The sequence below is a fragment of the Wolffia australiana genome, chromosome 19, assembly GCF_029677425.1.
Source record: "Wolffia australiana isolate 7733 chromosome 19, ASM2967742v1".
In the NCBI taxonomy this organism is placed as follows: domain Eukaryota; kingdom Viridiplantae; phylum Streptophyta; class Magnoliopsida; order Alismatales; family Araceae; genus Wolffia; species Wolffia australiana.
The window spans coordinates 8,271,368-8,292,085 of record NC_135853.1 but is presented as its reverse complement, the minus strand read 5'-3'; the positions used below and the strand labels follow the sequence as shown (position 1 = coordinate 8,292,085).

The window sequence follows — 20,718 nt, the reverse complement described above, 5'->3', positions numbered from 1 at the left end:
TCACATGACGGACCATAGAAATTTCCAATCGAGTGAATCATAGGCTTTTGCAAAATCCACCTTCCAAATAAATCCCTTCGTCCCGTTTCTTTTCCAAGCTGAAATGATCTCCCCCGCCACCACCGCACTGTCTTGCAATTGTCTTCCCGGAATGAAGGCCGATTGAAAGGGTCCGATTAGGCCCCCAATCACCCCTCTCAACCTGTTAGCCAAAACCTTGACGATGATGAGATAGATAGAATTAGACAGAGGAATGGGTCGGAAGTCGCCCACATTCACCGCTCCCGAGCACTTGGGCAACAGAAATAAATGTGACTGATTCAGTCTTTCCATGCCAAAGTTACCCATCCGGAACTCGTCCAATGTATCCATCACATCTAAGCCAACAACATCCCAGAATTCGCTGAAGAAGAAGACTAGGAGTCCATCAGGCCGGGGGCTCCTTCTCCATTCAAACCTTGGATCGCATTTCGTACCTCTTCCACGAAAAAAGACTTCACTAGCTCAGCTTGCTATCCATGTGATAACCGAGATACGCTTCTACCTTCCTATCTCCACTGGTTGCGAGCCCCCTGCTTGGTGACTTTTCTGAAGTGATTTGCTAGTGCTTCTCCCACCCCCTGTGCCCCTACAACTTCATGGTTTCCCCCTTTCACACGTGTTATATAATTCGACCTTCTCCTTCCATTCACCACCATATGGAAGAACCATGTGTTGGTGTCCCCCTCCTTCAGCCAAAGCTGCCGCGACCGTTGCCTCCAATCCATTTCAAGCTTCTTATCCTCTTCCTCCACTACCTCTATGCATGTTTTTCTTACCTTGAGTTCGGAGTCGACCAAACATCTTGTATCTTCAATGGAATCCAACTGTTGGACTCGTGACAGGGCTTCATCTCTTCGTTGGCGTCTTCCCTCTCGGATCTTTTTTTTTCACCCTGATGAGGTGTTGTCTTAGACCTGCCAATTTGGTGGCCAGCCTCATCGTGGCTGTGCCCTGTATTGATTGACTTGTCCACCATGTTATCACTTCTTCTTTGAATCCCTTCTCACGTAGCCACGATTGATCCAACTTAAAATAGGTGGATCGGTTTTGGCCAATATTAGCTTGCCAGATAATTGGAGCGTGATCGGATAATGGTCTTGGAAGTGCTCGTACATCTGCCAATGGATACTCTTCCAATAGGTCTACCAAGCAAAGGAATCTGTCCAGGCGAGAAAATGCTGTAGGGCCTCTCGTACTTCACCAGGTGTAGTTACAATTTGTCGGTCCCATTTCGTGTAACCCTGTCTCGGATATGAAAGTCCAGAAAGCCTCTGACCCTGGATCCTGCCCTCCCATCCCATTCGGTCTATCACTTGACTCTAATGTCACGTTGAAATCGCCTCCAAATAGCAATGGTATCCCGTGAAAGAGGGAGACTACACTTTCCAGCTCTTCCCATAACCTGTGTTGATGGGCTGCAATAACAGGGCCGTAAACCGATGCCACCATGCATTGAAAACGATCGCTCCTTCTCTTCATTTTAACTGCTGCCACATACTGTCCCATCCATGACCCCTCTTTAGCAAAGGTCGTCGTATTCCATGCCACCAATAGGCCCCCGGATCTGCCTGTGGCGCTCACGGCCACAAAGCCCTCGAGAAAGCCTCGTCCCACCAAGTTTCATTCTTTCGTTTCACACCTCTCCAACATCGTCTCTTGTAGGCAGACCACATCGGCTCCCCAATCCCGTAAATAGCTCCCCACTACACCCCGCCTCCCTTCATCCCGTAGACCGTGCACACTCCAAGATACACACTTCATCTATGACAAAATAATTGCCCTCCCTGCATCTTCATCGGTGTCACATCCACTACCTCCGCCAACTCAAGCAATTTCGGGTGTGTAATTTGAGTTTCCTCTTTCTCTTTTTCTTTTATGTGGCTTGATGACTCTATGATCTCTTTTCCCTTGGAGCTTTGACCATTTGGTGTTACCTCGTGTGATTCTTTTCGAGATTTCGCTTTCTTTGATCTGCTGTCCGCGATTAAGCGCACCTGACCATTTTACCCAGACACCACCCAAGTCCTCTTACCATCTGCCTCCGTTAAAGCCAGTTTCCTCCTTCGGTAAACCACACCCTTGAACTGGCCAAGAGCTTCATTAGTTATCTGTCAATTCCTTTTCCATCTTGGGCTTCTGTCTTTCTGAACCTTGTCCACAGTGGCCGAAGTCAACAGTAAGGCCGATGATGCACACTCCCCTTGCATCTTGTTGCCGCTCTCCACTCCTTGTATGCCTTCCTCCATGGTAGGTCGCACCGACGGGGGTCTTGTGGAGGAGCCCCTGAACTCACAAGGTGCTGCTGGGGGAGTCCTGTGGCTTATTATGGCCTTGAAGGTTTTCGTGTGTCCATATGACCACGCTAATTCTGGTACCGACTCCCCTTCTATCACTTCGACATCTAGTAACACCTCGTTTGGGTCCCCGAATTCCAACCCTGTCGAGATGATACTCTTAAGCCGTCCGAATGAGGAAACCAATTTTGTCAGCATCGATTTATTGCGATGCACCAACGGGACCCCATGCATCTCCACCACGATCCCCATTTTTTTAACTCCATCAGCTCCATCGGTGGGGAGTATCCTCCGCCATCTTAGCTCCGTGGTGTCAGTGATCCGTTGCTTCCAGCCACATACCGCCACATAGGCAGCCATCAGTACCCCTCGAAGAAACAAGGTGTTGGTATTTATCCGTCGTATCTCCGCCTGCTCCAGATTCGGGAATTTCTGCCATAAGCCAGCCCGTACGACCTCGGTCTCTGGACTATCTCCTACAACATCTCCCACAAGGCATTTTTGGAGGAAATTGATGCCCTCATCTTGCCCTTCAGTAGATACTTGGATCTTTTGTTGTCTTTGTCTTTGGATCGGGTGTCCTGTCTGCGCCTGAATTCTGTTATTTTCTCCTCTTCCTTGCCTACACTGGAACTGACGGTGTCCTATCCTTCGGCACCCCCGGCAGATCATTGGATCTCGACAGTCACGTGCGTGGTGGCCTCACGCTAAACATCTGAAACAAATGTTTCTCTCCCCAAGATCATTAAGTGTGTGCATTGGCAGGGGTCTTCGCTGTAATGGCCCATTTGCAGGTTGAGCCCTCTTCGCGCTACGAGATCTCACTGTCACCCATCCAACCGCTTCGCTCACCAATCTGCACGGGACTTCTTGCCCATGTGCCGTCCTCATGTGTTTTCTTGATCTGTCTATGTCTCCACCCGCTACAGAAACTCCAGGGTCCTCTTGCACTCTCGTTGCATTAAGTGTGTGCCCCCGGGGTCTGCCCTCTCTTGCCCAGGTCCCCCTCTGCCATCTCCCCTGCGACATTGGTCCTGTTCTATCCTTCTTCTGATTGTTGTTCAAGGCCCCCTCGCCCCTCTCATGTGGCCCCCCCTTATGCTGAGCGTGCACGGGTCTCTTTCTCTTCTCTTCGTCTCCTCTTTGCGCATGCGCTCTGTATTTGCGCCCATCGTGGAGGGGCAACTCCTGTTCCAGCATCTCCCACTGACGAGTATCATATCGGGAGGTATTTCGGCGAAAGCCTTCTATCGTTGCATCTCTCATGCCACTGCGAGACCCCATTCCACCTTCACAGAATTCTCTTCGAGTATCGCGTCGCCGGCCTTGAGTGTTGTAAAATTTTGTCTTGGTGGTCCCCTTCTGAAACTCAATCTTAAGAGGCAGCCCCGGGAACATCTGTCCCTGCAAGGTTCTCAATGCAAAGACCGTGTCTTCCACCCTTCTGAAATTAACAAAGGCATAGCTTCGCCCAGGTATGAAAGCGGTAGTTTCGAGGTCCCCAAATCGTAGGAACTGCTCCACCAACATGCTCTGAGTAACTTGGGCCGGGAGGTTTCCTACCCATAGGTGGCGACTCAGTTGTGCTTCTGCTTGCCCCAATGGATGACTCCGGGGATTAACTCCATTCCCCCTCTCTTCAATTCTGGGGTTGAACGCCCCGCGATGTTTCTCCATTCTCCCGTCGATCTGGCCCCTCATTCTCTTGCCGAACGAGCGTTGTGCTGCCTCTGCTGCAGACAGAGAAAGTGGAGAACCTCGAGCGAGCGCTGCGCCAATCTGGTTGCTGCAGATAGAGTTCTTCAACTGCGAACCAAACCTCCGGGATATCATGCCTCCTCTCAGCCTCAGAACGAGACGCAAAGTCAATTCTTTCTGGATATTATAGTCGTCGAGAGTTCGGCCATCCTCGAGCTGCTTGCCAGCAAACATAAGACGTTGCTGGTCAGGAGGAATCCCTTCCTTGTCCTGGATCTTCGCCTTCACGTTATCGACCGTATCGCTGCTCTCAACCTCTAGTGTGATCGTCTTCCCAGTCAGCATCTTCACGAAGATCTGCATTATCCCCGATTGCCGGCGACTTCCGCCTCTCCTCGCCCAACAAACTTTCAACTTTATCCTTTGTCATTCTTCCTCTGATAACGAATATCAGGGACATTTCTGCAATGTTGCCTTCGCTATCCTCCGAACCCTCCATGCTTGTTACCTTTCCAACCTCCAAATCTATCTCATCAACATCGCTCTCTGTCTTTGGTTCATCATCTGTGTAATGGGCCTCAAGTCTCTGATTTTATCTGGGAACTGGGCATTGGTGACGAGGAAAGTTGAGACTCGCCTGCGATGCAGCTCATCAATAAGGGAGTTGATCTCCGGATACATAATGGGTTCGCCCACAAGAGACAAGGCGCAGTGCCTGACCCTGGGAATCTCCGCACTGTCGTCTAAAATATAACAAATGGATCGAAGAAGATTCTCCGCAGGAACAATATCCACCCCCACTGAGATGGCAATGATGCATCCAGAGTCTAAACATGCCATGCTCAAAATTTCGTCTCCGTGACACAAAAGACGACAAGTTCAGTACACAAAAGAGGGTCTAACCAGACCCACAAACATGTCAAGTTCCTTCAGTTAAACATTTATTGATCATTCTAATAGTCCATGTAGCCAAGCATTTCCACTTTTCATATCCAGTGATATCTACTATCAATCCGGGTGACTCTGGAGGCCGAAGGCAAGCTGGAAGCTCTCCCAGAAGGGTTGGTGTATCAGCAATGGCAGAAAAAGAGGCTTGGAAGCACTTTATGGACACTTTGGCTGACTTGTGCAGAATCGAATTGTCTTGAGATGATGAAGATACAGCCGAAATATCCTCGAGAAGTTCCATCGCGTCCATGAAGGACTGACGATACACCTCCCTATCCGACATGCGCAGCAGAGAGAGAAGGGAGGTGACGGTCTCAAAAAACACACCATGGCGAGCACGGAAGGCTGGCTCCGAGAAGAACGGAATGATATGGCCGATCACGGGGAGGACAGCTGCCGGCCTCCCTTGAAAGAAGACGTCCGGGAAGTTCTTCGCGGTGTGGGAGAGCAACTTGAGCACGGCCGTGATCTCTCTCTCTTTATCTGTGAAGGAAGGCAGCACGTAGGCGTGCAAAAGATTGGGAATGATGACGCGAAGGGGATCATCCCCTCCACCGCGAGCTGGAGACGATGAAGAACCCGAAATCGGCTCTCGAAGAGCACAAATCAGCTCCGTGAGACTCGCCAATGCCGATTCAGTTAGACATGTATCATCATTTTCCTGGAGCTTGCCGCCGATGCCGCCAAACGTGATCTGCTCCTCCGTTTCCATCCTTAAAGCCTTCAAATCGTCGATCGCCTTGGTCACCATGGCTGGAACGGGCGACGAGCTTCCCGATCCCTGCCACTCCCTCGTGCTTACCCCTTCCCCACACCATCCGTTCCCCTGTTCGGCTACTCTTCCCATCGTCGGCGGCGCAACGACGGTGTAGACCGTCGCCTCCATGCTCTTCGCTCCTCCGCTGGCAGCGCCGCGGAGCTCCGGCATGCGTGCGGCCGAGCCGCCTCCACTTTGATCCCCTCTCAATCAATATAAAATATGGAGTTATAAGAGACATGAAAATGAATGGAGCACAATTATTCATCACAATCAATCAAATGACAACTAATTTTGAGTAAAAGTCCAATGGTTACTGCTGTATCCATAAGGAGTAACAAAATGCATTTTATCTTTTGTTTACGAAATTCAGTGGGCCCACCTTTAAGGTCCACAATGTATTTTTGACAGATAATGTCATTTTAAGATACTAATGAACCCATGAGGTATTTTCCATTCTTGGGTTTCTTGACAGGCGGCAGGCAGTACTAGGCCCCAAAAGGAATACGAAGATGCTGGGGTCAACAGGATCCTTCAGTTTTGTCATGGTATCAGAGTGGTCCCGTGTCTTATCTACACTTGTGATCATGAGTTGACACATGTGGACCCACGATGTATCGGTGAATCTCCACAATCCCCCAATGCTCCCTGTTTCTTCCCTTGTCTGTTGTCTAAAAATCACATCGGGTTCTTCTCCTTGCCTATCAGACCAAGAGAACAAGGGCCTCTTGACTTAACCACTTCTAGTGGTCCTTCAAGAAAGCAAGTCGCAACCTATGGCAGAACACAGAGTCTCTACCCCTTTTCCAGGGGTTCTTGATCATCTCAAATATACACGATTCATTGTTATTGACTGTACCTTGAATTTATAAAGGAAGTTAAGTAATTGGGAGATCACTTAAACACAGAAGTGAGCCCAACATATCTGGAATTCAAGACCTGGAAGATGGATGATGCCCTTGTTCATGTGTGGCTGCTTGGAAGTATGGTAAGCAACCTGTCGCCTTAGTTTAAGCATTTCAAGACTGGAAAGCAGGATGGGAGCATATTCACAAGAAAAGTGACAATAATTACAAGCATTGGCATGTTTATGAACTGACGACAAAAGCAAACAACCATTGGCAGCAGGAGAGAGTTTAAAATCCATCGGGAGAGAGTTTGATCACCGAAGGAAAAAGAAGAGTAGAGATTCTCTCAACCCAGGGAGAGCCCAGGATTCGTCAGCGTTGTTGATGCATCAGAACTTTCTAGACCATCATTTTAGCACAGGGAGGATACAGCGGGGAAACACAAAAGCCAAGAGTTCATATAACTTGAGATGACTTCAACTTAGACAAGATGATCTCCGACTCACTATACAATGGATCTTGGATCCAAGGGGCATAAGTTCCAAAGGTCAAATACCAGGAGGGCATAAATACAAATACATCGAGTTTCGGGTACAGTAGAAAAACATAACAAGGATTATTTTCCACTAACAATCACTATCACCCTCTTAGGGGCCAAGAGTACCTACTCTGGCAATACCCCAGGCAAGATAACACAAATTCCTAATGGGTTAAATTATATGTATCTCTTATAAGCCAGATTCTGAGCAGAGAGAAAGCATCAAATATGGAGCAGGCTATTCAGATTATACAGCAAGAAGGGAATTTACTATCTCTTTTACCAGGACCTCAGATGGAGAGTGTGGATGCAGGTCTGACAGTCAAAGCAAGGCCCACAACAATCTACTCAGAGAGTAGAAATCAAAAGACTCAAAAGGGGAAGCAGCCCAACTTGAAGGATGTCCCATCTTGCAATTATTACAAGAAGAGAGGACATACCAAAGAACAGTGCTGGCATGAGCAGAATACATAAAATTGACAGGATCAAAACGTGGCTGATCGTGAGCAATCAGTTAGGAACCAGGAGAAGTGGACCAGACACACTCAACTACATCCAGTACACAATCTAAAGTTCAAGTCCTGACAAAGGGAAAATTTGAGAAGTTGAAGCCGATGCTGAGTTCCACCTCCATGCCTGCTCCAGTAAGTTCAATACTTATCTCATTACTAATTTTTCCAATACTTACTCCGACTGGATTGTGGACCTAGCTCTGATGATCATATGAACCCTTCTGTAGATAAACTCTGTCTTTATGCTCCATGTCAAGAGGCGAGGAAAGTCATTGCTGCAGGAGTTCCATTTCTAGCAGATGCTGGCATTAGGACAGTTAAACTACAGAACCTTGGGCTGCTGAAGAATGCTCTCCATATTCTGTTTCTCAAACCACTGGTCATCTCCAGAAAGAAATTAGTTCCATACATTGATTTCTCACTAAATCTTGATTGCGATGGTTACTTTCTATTTTCCAAGGTTCTGAATCATTGACTTGGCTTTATTAAGGGGAAGAATGGCCTGATGTATGTGTATGACAACAATAATGCTCGGCTGGTATAGAGAGCACCATACATCAGAGAGGAGACATGATAGTAGTGGAGGAGATCAAGATGATCAATTCTCAAATGGTCACAAATCTTTTGAAATTCTACAAAGACTATTTCCTGTAAAGGATGTTGACCTGTGAACCATAGTTTTTGATGCTTGCCATATTGGAAAACATAAAAGGTCTTCTTTCATTATGATAAGTAGACGAAGCTCACAGCCTTTTTCACTTGTTCATAGAGGTGGATGGGGAGCATTTAACTCGCCTTCTATTACTGTATCACGACGGTTTATAATCTGACACACTTCTGTGTAACTTGAGCGATCTGAGACTGAATCAGATACGAGAATTCCAAGAGGTTTCCAAAAGTAGTAATAGTCATGAATCAATAAAGTCAAGAAGAGACCAGATTGAGCAGATTGGTCCAATCTCCTTCTAGAATGGGATGATCTCCTTACACCAGCCACAGAGAACTTTTTCAAAAAAAACCAGCCACAGAGAAGGGGGAGGATCTCCAGTGGCTCCTTCAACTTGCATCTGCTTATTAATAACTTTCGGACGTCATCCTGTCCAGTGTCTCCTGGGCATGGATCAGCAAGTGTGGCCATGGAGCGGTGCTTCCTTTTCATGTAAGTGAGTGGAAGAGTCATATCATAATCCGAGTAGATGACTGCATGAGGATATTGTGGGTACACAAGTTAACAAATAAATAAGAATTTATCCAGAGGTGTACCAGTGCTCTGTTAAATGGTGAAGACACAATTTGGGTCTTCTGTAAAGGCATTCAGGTCTGAGAATGCTTGTGATTTCTTTAATGATCATCTGACGACTTTTTTCATAATGTATGGTATCTCTTGATTCTGAAAACTCTTCTGTAAGGTTCTATTAGCTCATTTACTATTATCACATTGTTGCCGCAAAATCTGGTCGGGAGACTCAAATAATTTCTTTATGGCTCTCCAAGTTGGAAGAACTGTTATGCTCCAGAATTTCCACGTGAACATTTGGAAGATAAGCTCAGGATCCCTCAAATTCTGATATTTGCTATAAATCTGAATGTCTTGATTTACCCTCAGAAATATGTTGAAAGGTAGAAATTCGATTCTCCAATCACCTCATCAAATAGATAAAATAAAAATCAAGACATTTATCTATCTATTTCTTTATCAATCTATATATCAACCTATGATGAACTTATCTAATGCATCACAAACACTAGAGCTAGAGACTGATAGAACGATCAAAGAAATTCACTTCTCCAACAACCGCATCAACTCAATAAAATAAAAATCAACGCATCCATCTATCTCTCCACCAACTGACCGAATTTGCACCCAGTGTTTCGACATGAAGAATGAAATTCGCATTCCCAATTACCTCATTCAACAGATGAAATAAAAACCAGTTCATCTAGCTATAAAATGTCCTACAAGGAGAGGAAATTACCCAGCGTTGAAGATGATTGGAGGAATTAAATATATGAAGAAAAGCTCTTCGTCGAACGACAAAAGCCGCGAATTACGCCACTTAGTGACTACCAGCGTCAGAAACCCAGCACAAAGCCCCTGCACGATCACAATTAAATCGATAAAAACGCAATCAAAAGGCAGGAATCAAGCAATTCTCGAAAAACTAAGGCGGATTGAAAAGAACCAGAAGAAGTGTGACGGTTGATTCGTTGGTCCAGCGATTCTCCCCTATTAAATGACCGATCAAGATGCAGAAACAGAGCAGGGCGACGAAAATCGTCACGGAAGCGACTTCCAATGAGATCCCGCCGACGATGCCATTGAATACTTTAGCGAGATGCGATTCCATCTTCAAGAACGATCGAATTCACAGAAGATGCAGGAGATGAAGAACTCCGATCAAATCAGTCGAAGAAGATCAGAGAATGAGAGCGACTCCCTTCTGTAGTCTGTAGAATTCTAGTTTGACCGTTAGACTTCATACCGAGTTTATATATGAAATATATTAAATTCATCGTAACTTTATAATAATCATGAATATTATTTTAAAAACTATGCTTCTACAGAAACATCAACGTATAATCTTACCCCCTTGATGAAATACATTGACAATTTTATTGATCATGAATATTATTTAACAATTTTATTGATCCATTAACAATATCGAGTTATGGGGTGTTTGTGTGAATGAATATAAAGTTATGAGGTGTTTTAAAACTTTATCTTACATTAGAAATCCAAGCTAAAAGTTAGAACTTTAGGTGAACAATACATATATTAGTGATGTAATACGATGTGCGTGCCGGGATCGGACGGCTCGTATTACGTCACAGGACAAAGTTGATTGGGTTCGTAATTAGTTATGAGTGAATGCACGTTAAGAAACCCCTTTAACGAGCAAAATAAGACGATTCCGAAGAGGGAGGAGGATCAACATTGTCCACTAAGGAAGATATTGATCGGATTAGAGTCCGGAAGACCCTTGGGACCAACTACAACGTCTAAGGAATGAGGGGCGTTTAACGGCCCAAAAATGTTCGGCGTCTAGAATCAACGATCAACCCTTCACCGCAAGAGAGACCTATCGCTCGACAAGGTGGCTATCCTATAACGACTGTCGGAGTAAACCAGGGCAGAGGAAGAGATAGCGGGAGATGGCACTGAAAGACGTAATAATACTGGAATAATGGAGAGGAGACGAATAAGTACCTGAGTCGTCGTCCACGAAACGAGGCAGGACTCAGGGGTGCTTGACCGTCGACGAATCCTCGTAATGGCGCGAGTCGGTGGAGGAGACTGTAGCTCGGTTGCAGAAGAGACGGTGGACAGCCACGGCGTCAAAGAGCGGGCGGATCGTTGGTGGGCGGCGAGAGTGATCGGCAGGACCGGAGGCTCGCAGGGAACAGCGGCGCGCTGGCTGGCGAGATGGGCGACGGAGTTTCCGCAGGCCCAGGCGTGAGCGAGCGCGTGAAGGCACAGCGCGGGCGCCGGCGCTGGTGCGAGCCTGGTGCGGCCGCTCGTGCGGGCACGGCGAGTGCGCAGACTCGCATGCGGGTCCTGCGCGGGCACGCGCGTAGGCACGGCGCGCACACGGTGCGAGTCTGGCGCAGGGCACACGAGGGCGCGCGAGGGGCGCGCGCGTGGACGCGCATGGATTGGGGCAAGGGGGGACGCCGGGGTGGTGCACTGGGCACGGGCAAACAGGGCGCGCGCGAGCGCGTGCAGACGAGGGGCTGCGCGGGGCGTGGACGGAGCAGGGGCGCGCGGGCAGGAGACCCGTGCGCGGCCGGTGGTGCAAGATCTCCAAGAAGGAGATTTCTTGGAAATAACCACCCAAGAGACCTTGCTTGAGTGGGTGTTTCTTGATCTTCTTGGAGGGCTCTTGGAGGGTTCTTGACAATCTTGGAGAGGGAGATGTCGGAGACGCGTACCCGGAGTGATCTCGACGAGGACGGTCGACGATGCCTCCCCAACATGGATGCTTCTTGAATCTTTAGGCGCCCTCGGAGTAATCTCGATGAGGACGTTGAGACACATCATCACGGAGTGATCTCGACGTGACGGCGCGGGCTCTAACCACGGAGTAATCTTGACGTGGGCGAGGCTAGCCATTCCTCTCTACGATCTAATTCCTATCTACAATAAGCTGGAGACACAAGTTGGAATTTTTCTTCAACAAATGACTCAACCTTCACTTGGGCATCCTATCCCCTTATATAATGAGGATAGGTGCCAAGTGAGATCGTGGAGAGGATGAATCGTCGTGAGACGTGGTTCGGCCTCTCTCTAACAGTTACATTCAAAGAGAAAACATAATGCGGACGAGGCCCAAAACACTGGCCCAGTCCGTAAAATCCAAGAACGAAAACAAAACAAAGACAAAACAAATAAAAGAAAAGATAAGATGCTTACGCGGAGTACTTAAACCCCGGGTGGCGAGCATCGGCGCGAGCAGCTCGGCGTGGCTGGGTTCGTCCCGTCGTGGCGTCCACAGGATGGTCCTCCATCAATTAGGGGCTCTATTATCAAACCCGGACTTATAATTTCTCTCACATCAGCACAGTTAGAAGAATTGCAGATGGAATGTGTGCATTCCCTTACTTTCATCTATGCAGAAAGAACTTGGTATGAATACAATATGTATTGATGTATTTTATATTAAATTCATATTCATAATGTATCTTCAAACTGTCATAAATTATTATCAAGAATCTTATATGTCATACCTTAAATTGTACTCAGTAGTATATATGATTCAACGTGGATATATTTTACCTTAAGGGAATTGATTTCTCGTGCCCTTTTGTGATTGGGACGCAAATCTATTATCGTAACGATTGATTATGCCTGTAAATGTGTTGAAAAATAGCTAATGAGAAATGTGGTTAAAAAGTTATGTCCAAATTTATAAATACAAATACATTTAACAGACATGGATGTCTGATGAACCAGAAATTAGGGTAATTTTATTTCGTTAAAAAACAAAATAAATAAATTTTCTTAAGAGCACAAAACAAATAAAGGTTGTATCCACAGAGAGCAAAGAAAAGTGGGCTTACATTGATTTCCATATCCACGGCCAAACCATATATAAATACGTCATATATAATTTTACATTGATGCCCATCTCTCTCTCTTCTATGTCCAAGCAGCTGCCTTTAATATTTCTATTTACATCAATAACTTGGTCTCATCTCCCTCTTTCTGAACAAAGTAGCTGCCTTTAATAATAAAAATTATCAGTAACTCAGCCGCATCTCTCTCTATATCTCTCTCTATATCTCTCTCTATATCTCTCTCTTCTTGGACCAAAGCAGCTGCCTTTTATTTCTATTCTATCCATAACTCAGCAACATCTCTCTCTCTCTCTAGGTACAAAGCAACTGCCTTTAATATTTCTACTTTAATAAATAACTTCGCCACATCTCCATCTCTTCTGGGAACAAAGCACCTACCTTTAATAGTTATATTACTATCAATAACTCAGCTACATCTCCATCTATATATATATATATATATTGGGACCAAAGCATCTGCCTTTAATATTTATATTTTTATCCATAACTCGGCCACATATATCTCTCTTGTGGGAGAAAATTAGCTGCTCTTAATATTCTTATTTATATCAATAAACCGACTAGAGAGAAAGAGAAAGAGGAAAAAAAGTAGGATGACCTGGTGTGCCACGTGGCTATCCGTAGGTGGGCCTCACAGATCTCTTATATAAGGGAAGGCCGTAGAGGCCCATACCGTAGCTAGTGGGACCAGATCATTTCTCATCATCCTTACTAGGCTTCTCTGCAGGTTGCTGAAGTCATCTTGTACTGTGAAAAATGTTAGTAGAGTTTCCTTCAACTAGTACATAAAAGTTGTTGTGTTCGATGCAAGCTTTTAGCCTGATTATACATTTCTCACAAAATCCAAACTTATTTAGTACTCTGAGGAGAAAAGGCAATTCTATTCTATCATATGCTTTCTCCATATCTAACTTGATGATAACATTCTGTCCCACTATCTTATTATTGATGCAAGTTCTGGTACTAAACCGACACTTTCGTGTATTGATATCCCTTTAACAAAGGCCACATTGTTCCTTAGATATAAGTTTTGAGGGAAGAATATTTAGTCACTGGTTCATGATCATAGGCTATATTACATAGGATAATTGGTCTCAAATCTGATAAGGATGCGAGCATCTGGAATGAGAGAAATAAATGTGACTGTCCAATCTGTAGGAAGCATGTAATGTGTTTAGGCACCATCTCGATTTCTTCTATATCTGGTAGGTTGCATAGAAATTCATTATATGTGGTGGATATTTATCTAGGTATCAAATCTAGTATAGAATTGTAAAAAGTTATCGATTGGGACGTTAGGAGTTTGTTATAAAATTTTCTGATCCCATCTCTGTAAGTCGTTGGTCATTACTAAATTGTTTTTTATGCATGTAAAATGAACCCTGCTTAGCTCTCTGGGAGGAAATATTTTGAGTTTGTATTGTCCTCTTTTAGCCATTTTACGCTTGATTTATGTTACATAAACATAGAGTATGGTTCCTCTCTTAGTATTAGTTCCTTTTTCAATTTACCAAAGGTAAGATCTTTTTTTTCTCCCAGCTATTTTGAATGTCAATATACAATTTATATATCTTTTATTTGAGGGTTTCTCATTTCTTATATATACATCTAAACATCAATTTGTTCTAGGATTGCAGCTCTTTTCTTATATATAGTTTACTGGAATGATTTTCCATCTGGTTTCGGCTTCCTACGTTTTTTCCAATTCGTTGTTACTAATTGTAGTAATGTTGTATGGTTAGTTCACTTAGATTGATATCTAACACGTGGTACTCTAATTTATTGCAATATAGGTAAAAATGTGACCAATATCAAAGAGTGATCAGATAAGCATTTAGGAAGATATCTTGCTTCTAAGGGTAGCAGATTACGAGCATGTGAATTGATCAGTATTCATAAATTCTATGTTGCCCTTTATGGCCATTGCACCACGATAGCATGTTGTCCTTGTGCGGTGACTCGAATATATCAAGATCCATGATCACTTGATCGAAAGATTCCATATTACTATCATTAAAAGTATGTCCTCCTTTCTTTTCTAAGGTATTCTTCATGACATTAAAATTGTCTCCAATTATCCAGGATTTTTTCAGGTTACTAAAACAATTTACTAGTTTATCTGAAGTAGTTTGTCTCGTTTCATTATTGTATAATGTGTAAATGATTCTCATCATTGTTGTAAGTGTTTCCCTTTTAACCTTCATTGTGACACTCTGTGAGCAATCATTCATAATCTCTAAATCTCTTCCTGATTTTGAGAAAAACCAAATTTTGCCGCTAGTCTATACCCAATGATTATCTTATCCAACCCTACTTTTTACTTGTACATGCCCTTGGTAGTCCCAATAGGTTCTAAAATTCCTATCAACTGGAGTTGATGATCTTGATTGAGTTTCTTTATTCTCTATCATGTTTCTGCTTTCGTTATACCTCTGCAATGCCATATTAGCATGTTTATCATTTAGTACGTTCTACATCAACTGGATACTCTCATTCTTTTTCTCTCTCTCCAATTCCTTTATTTTATCACTCCTCTCTCTCTCTCTATGTTATTCATTTCCTTTATCTCTCTCTCCCTCGTTACTCCACCTATATCTATGAGATTCTGCACCTTCTCTCTCTCTCTCTCTCTCTCTCTCTCTCTCTCTCTCTCTCTGTAGCTCCCTCTCTTTTCTCTCTGATCATTCCACCTCTCTTTCTGCCATTCTCTCCTTCTCTGGCACACACTCCTTTATTCTGCTTTCTCCCTCTCTCCTTATCTCACTCCTGTTCACCAAGTCACTATGCTTTGCCCTAGATGATAAGTCCAAATAAATAAAACAAATAATTATATCAAATAAAAAAGAAGTGATGCATGTATAGGTTGATATGTGTATACAAAAAGAAATGGATCAAGGGTTAGATAGAGAGATAGAGGCACTGACCTAATTCCACTTAAAGCCCTTGCCTACCTCCATTATGAGACCCTGGCCCACTCCCATTACAGAGGCAGAGTAAAATAAGGATGAACTCAACTTGAGAATCACCCTCATCAATCAATCAGATTTGACTTATGTCAACTATAGTGCATGATCATCTTGGATAAGGACACTGGACGGTTCCAGTGAGTTTTTGTCTCATCCCATGTCCCATTTTTTTTGTACTGTACAAAACTGTCCTGTATGGGAACCATCCTATTGGATATGGGCATGCCCCTGGCTGCCCGACTTCATAACGACATCGAGAATGGAAAACAATAGAAGTTACTTGTAGAAGTCTTAAAATTTCAGAGTAAAAAATAATAAAATTAGAATTTAAATATTTGTCTCTCATCCCATCCAAAACCCAAGGAGGGGACAATTTTCTCAACCCAAAACAAATTAGCATCCCGTCCTTCCGGCAGTGAACTTTCTATATCATCTGAGTTTCAAGGCATGGGATAAGATGGTATTTTCGTCCCGTCCTGTCCAAGGCCTTGCACTATACTCCAGATAGTAGTTATGGCTTGGGCCTACCCATTAACTATGTCGGAGGATGCCCATTGTTTCTACTTGCCACCCATTCTATGGAATCAATGTTCACAAGTTACCACCATACATTATTATGTGCTTAAAATCTTGATTTTTGTGTCATCCATCATCATTTTATCTGATGGAATCAGTTTGGCCAGAATTTACTCTCAATAGAAAAAATGGGAATTTTTTTTCCAGTTGAGACCTCTTGAATAGCCAATTTTCTAATGATACTATATGAGGGCCAATTTCGTCCATCCATCCCTCATTTCGGTCCAGATCTCCCCCAACGGTCATCTCCCTTTCCCAAACCTCATCACCATTTCAACGGTCTACGCTATCCATCCATCCCCATTTCAACGGTCCAGATCTCTCCTCAACGGTCATCCCCCATCATCTTCCACCACTACCATCATCATCGTCGTCGTTATCCATCCATCCCCATTTCAACGGTCCAGATCTCCCCTCAACGGTCATCCCCCATCATCTTCCACCACTACCATCATCATCATCGTCGTTATCCATCCATCCCCATTTCAACGGTCCAGATCTCCCCTCAACGGTCATCCCCCATCATCTTCCACCCCCATCATCATCATCACCGTCGTTATCCATCCACCCCTATTTCAACGGTCCAGATCTCCCCTCAACGGTCATCCCCCATCATCTTTCACCTCCATAATCATCATCGTTATCATCATCACCGTCATTATGCATCCATCCCCATTTCGACGGTCATCCCCCATCATCTTTCACCCCCATCATCATCATCATTGTGCATCCATCCCCATTTCGACGGTCATCCCCAATCATCTTCCACCCCCATCATCATCATCACCGTCGTTATCCATCCATCCCCATTTCAAAGGTCCAGATCTCCCCTCAACGGTCATCCCCCATCATCGTCGTCGTTATCATCATCACCGTCATTATCATCATCACCGTCGTTATGCATCCATCCCATTTCAACGGTCATCCCCCATCATCATCATCACCGACGTTATCCATCCATCCCCATTTCAACGGCCGAGATCTCCCCTCAACGGTCATCTCCCCTTCCCAACCGCTATCATCTTCCACCACATCATCATCATCATCACTACTATCGCCATTCATCCCTCATTTCAACGGTCCAGATCTTCCCAGAACGTTCATCTTCCAACATTATCATCATCATCGTTCAAGAAGAGCCGTCCGATCAAGATCGAGATGGGAGATCGGGAGAGGCACGTTTTCCACGTGCTGGAAATCAACCTGATCTCGGCGCAAGATCTGAAGCCGCCGTCGAAGTCGGCGGCGGCGGGGCGAATGCGGGCGTACGCGGTCGTTTGGGTCGATCCGGGGGCGAAGTTTCGCACACAGACTGACGTGGCGGGCGGAAAGAGCCCCACGTGGAACGAGAAGTTCCTCTTCCGGGTGCCGGCGGCCTTCCTGGCGGCTGACTCAGCATCCGCCGTCCACGTGGAGATCTACGTGGCGGGTCGAATCGTGGATTCACAGGTCGGAGCGGTTCGATTCCTAGTTGGCAACCAGCGGCTGCTGACTAGGCCGATCGGGGAGTCCACGTTTGCAGCGGTCGGTATCCGCCGTCCATCTGGCCGCTTCCGTGGCGTTCTCAACGTCGGATCAGCGCTGCTCCCCGGCTGCCACGTGTCCGCCGCGGCCCAGCGGGCCCTGGCCCGAACCGGCGGGTATCGGATGCTCTTTCCCAGGCCCATTAAGGAGCCCGCTAACAAGCCCAATAAGGAGGAGGAGAAATGGGCCGGGCCCAATAGCGGTGTGGACCTCTGCGGCCTTGCCTTCTATAAGAGATCTGCCGGGCCCACCTCCCGGTAGCCACGTGGCATGTCAGGTCATCCTCTCTCTCTCTCTATCTCTATCTCTCTCTCTCTCCATATAGTCGTTTTATTGATATAAGTGGAAATATTAAGAGCAGCTGCTATGTTCCTAGAGAGAGAGAGATGGGACAGAGTTATTGATATGAATATAGAAATATTAACGGCAGCTGGTTTGTTCCTAGAGAGAGAGATGTGACAGTGTAATGGATAAGAAAAGAAATATTAAAGGCAGATGCTTTGTCACTAGAGAGAGAGACATGTGACCGAGTTATTAATAAATACAGATATATTAAGAGCAGCTGCTTTGTTCCTAGAGAGAGAGATGCGACAGAGTTATGAATAGAAAAATAAATATTAAAGGCAGCTGCTTTGTTCCTAGAGAGAGATGTAGCCGAGATAATGATAAAAATAGAAATATTAAAGGCAGATGCTTTGGAGAGAGAAAGGAGTGGTCAAGTTATTGATAAAAATATAAATATTAAAGGCAGCAGCTTGGTTCCTCTAGAGAGAGTGAGAGACACGGAGATGTGGCCGAGTTATTGATAAAAATAGAAATGTTAGAGGCAGATGCTTTGGTCCAGAAAATATAGTGAGGGAAATATATTTGGCTGAGTTATTGATAAGAATAGAAATATTAAAGGCAACTGTTTTGTTCCTAGAGAGAGAGAGAGTGAGAGAGAGAGATAGAGAGATAGAGAAGTGGCCAAGTTATTGATAAAAAATAGAAATATTAAAGGTTTCAGCTTTGTTCCCATAAGAGAGATAGAGGAGTGAGAGAGAGATATGTGGCAGGATTATTATTAAAAGTAGAACTGTTAACAGAAGCTGCTTTGGTCCCATAAGAAAGAGGTGTAGCCAAGTTATTGATGAAATAGAAATATCAAAGGCAGTTGCTTTGGTCCTAGAAGCAAGAGAGAGATATATATAGAGATGTGGCAGAATTATTATTTAATAGTAGAAATGTTAAAAGAAGCTGCTTTAGTCCCATAAGAAAGAGATGTAGCTAAGTTGTTAATAACATAGAAATATCAAAGGCATTTGCTTTGGTCCCTAAAGAGATAGAGACAGATAGCGAGATATATATATATACAGAGAGAGATGTGGCCAAGTTATTGACAAAAATAGAAGCATTAAACGAAGATGTGTTTGTCCCAAGAAAGATAGCCAAGTTAATCTCTATGTGTAAATAGGTTGGGATCAATTATTTATTTTGGTGTTTTATTGAGGGAGGAGACGTTTGGGCCTCTGAAATTCAGAACTATAACTTTCCCATAATTTATGTGATTTGTCATAACTGCGCCCACCTTATTATGAGAAGAGATCCCTTGTTTGACATGTCTTCAAAATTTTAGCATATGGGAACTGTCGTGGAAATTTCAACATTTTAGAATAAAGTGATTTACAACGTGTGGAATATGTGCCTCCCCCAAGCTTGATCTCCCATCACATTCTTGATTCTTCTATTTCAACTTCTGTCACACCATGAGTGGTGTGATAGAAACCAAGGACATGATGAAATACATGGCTAGCAGACTATCATAAGTACAAAAGACGTGATGAGTTTCTAAGATGATGATGATGATGTGACGGATGATAGACAGACCCATGATCGAAATATATGTGGTCGACAAGCTCGTCATACTTTTCATATCTCATTCCATGTTCATTAATAGACATATTCATCATAGTGCACGTGTGATGCTTATAATTAAGTCCATGGATACATGATTAGACTTAGTGAATTATGATGATATCATAATATGAAGATTACTATTCTTTAAGCATGTGTTCTAAATATTCATATTCGAAGGGTACTGAAGACATACACTGAAGAAAATAACACTGTCTAATTTCACTCATATTATGAATATGGTCAATCATATAGCCATTTTTGTAGCAACACTAAGGATAGGTAGTGGTGATCTTTAGTGGAAACAGTTAGTTCAATTCATCCATACAAATCTCTTAATGGTGTTATGTCAAACTATCAATCAAGTTGATTCACATCATATTTATGTAAGTGGTCCTTAGACTTGAGACACCAAATGCGGATTGAGGATGGACAATTGTACTTTGACAATGACCTACGACTTTCTAGTAAAGAGGACCATCTAGCACTGAAGATCTGATCTCAAGCAGCTTGAGGAGCCATGGTGAAAGTGAAAGAGCTGGCCTTAAAGTATTTACCCTAGTCAATGAGCCCTAGAGGTCGATGCTATCTTCATTCGTACTTTTTTGACACATGTTCTCATTTTGTGGGCCCACGTGTTTGGGCATATGTCTTGGTGTCTGGACTTGGGTAGGTGGACCCCAAGTACGGGCCTTCTAGAAGACCATTAGTATCCTTATGTAAGGGGGGTTACCCCCTGACTGGATAGAGAAAAAAGGAAGAAAGAATATTTATTTTATATTATTTTATTTTAATTATTATTATTAAGCACCTATTTCTGATTTTGCCATCCACGTTGGGCACCCTTGTGAAACCCTAATCCACCTATTTACTTTATTCGATGTCGTCGTCATTGCCACTAAAGCCGCCACCATCATGTTCATACCAATCACACCATCCTTGTTGTCGCACACACCCACCTACATGCCTGCGCTATGCCTCAACTCACCGCACCTCCTCGCTGTCACTGCCAACACAGCCACTGCCACCATCGTTGCCACCATTGT

General features: G+C 44.3%; 3 protein-coding genes across 5 annotated transcripts in view; 1 reads left to right on the top strand and 2 right to left on the bottom strand.

Annotated features, from left to right (window-relative positions):
• The window catches only part of LOC144715573 (sodium/hydrogen exchanger 2-like), a 72,327-nt gene extending 62,231 nt beyond the window's left edge, over positions 1-10,096 (bottom strand). For all 3 annotated transcript variants that reach the window (XR_013584657.1, XM_078590507.1, XM_078590508.1), the window contains exons 1-2: positions 9,821-10,096; positions 9,614-9,732 (exon numbers count right to left, since the gene is read on the bottom strand). Coding sequence is in view for 2 of the 3 variants with exons in the window: in XM_078590507.1 (XP_078446633.1) it covers positions 9,614-9,732; positions 9,821-9,985 (284 nt within the window). In the remaining variant the exon portion in view is untranslated. The remainder of the gene's footprint in view (positions 1-9,613; positions 9,733-9,820) is intronic.
• On the bottom strand, positions 2,562-4,423 carry LOC144715639 (uncharacterized). Its single transcript, XM_078590599.1, has one exon. The coding sequence runs from the start codon at positions 4,395-4,397 to the stop codon at positions 3,039-3,041; it is 1,359 nt and encodes a 452-aa protein (XP_078446725.1). The 5' UTR covers positions 4,398-4,423; the 3' UTR covers positions 2,562-3,038.
• A 6,707-nt stretch (positions 10,097-16,803) lies between the features above and the next one.
• LOC144715603 (uncharacterized) lies at positions 16,804-18,134 on the top strand. The gene has a single exon (XM_078590550.1). The coding sequence runs from the start codon at positions 16,916-16,918 to the stop codon at positions 18,038-18,040; it is 1,125 nt and encodes a 374-aa protein (XP_078446676.1). The 5' UTR covers positions 16,804-16,915; the 3' UTR covers positions 18,041-18,134.
• Positions 18,135-20,718: the final 2,584 nt, after the last annotated feature.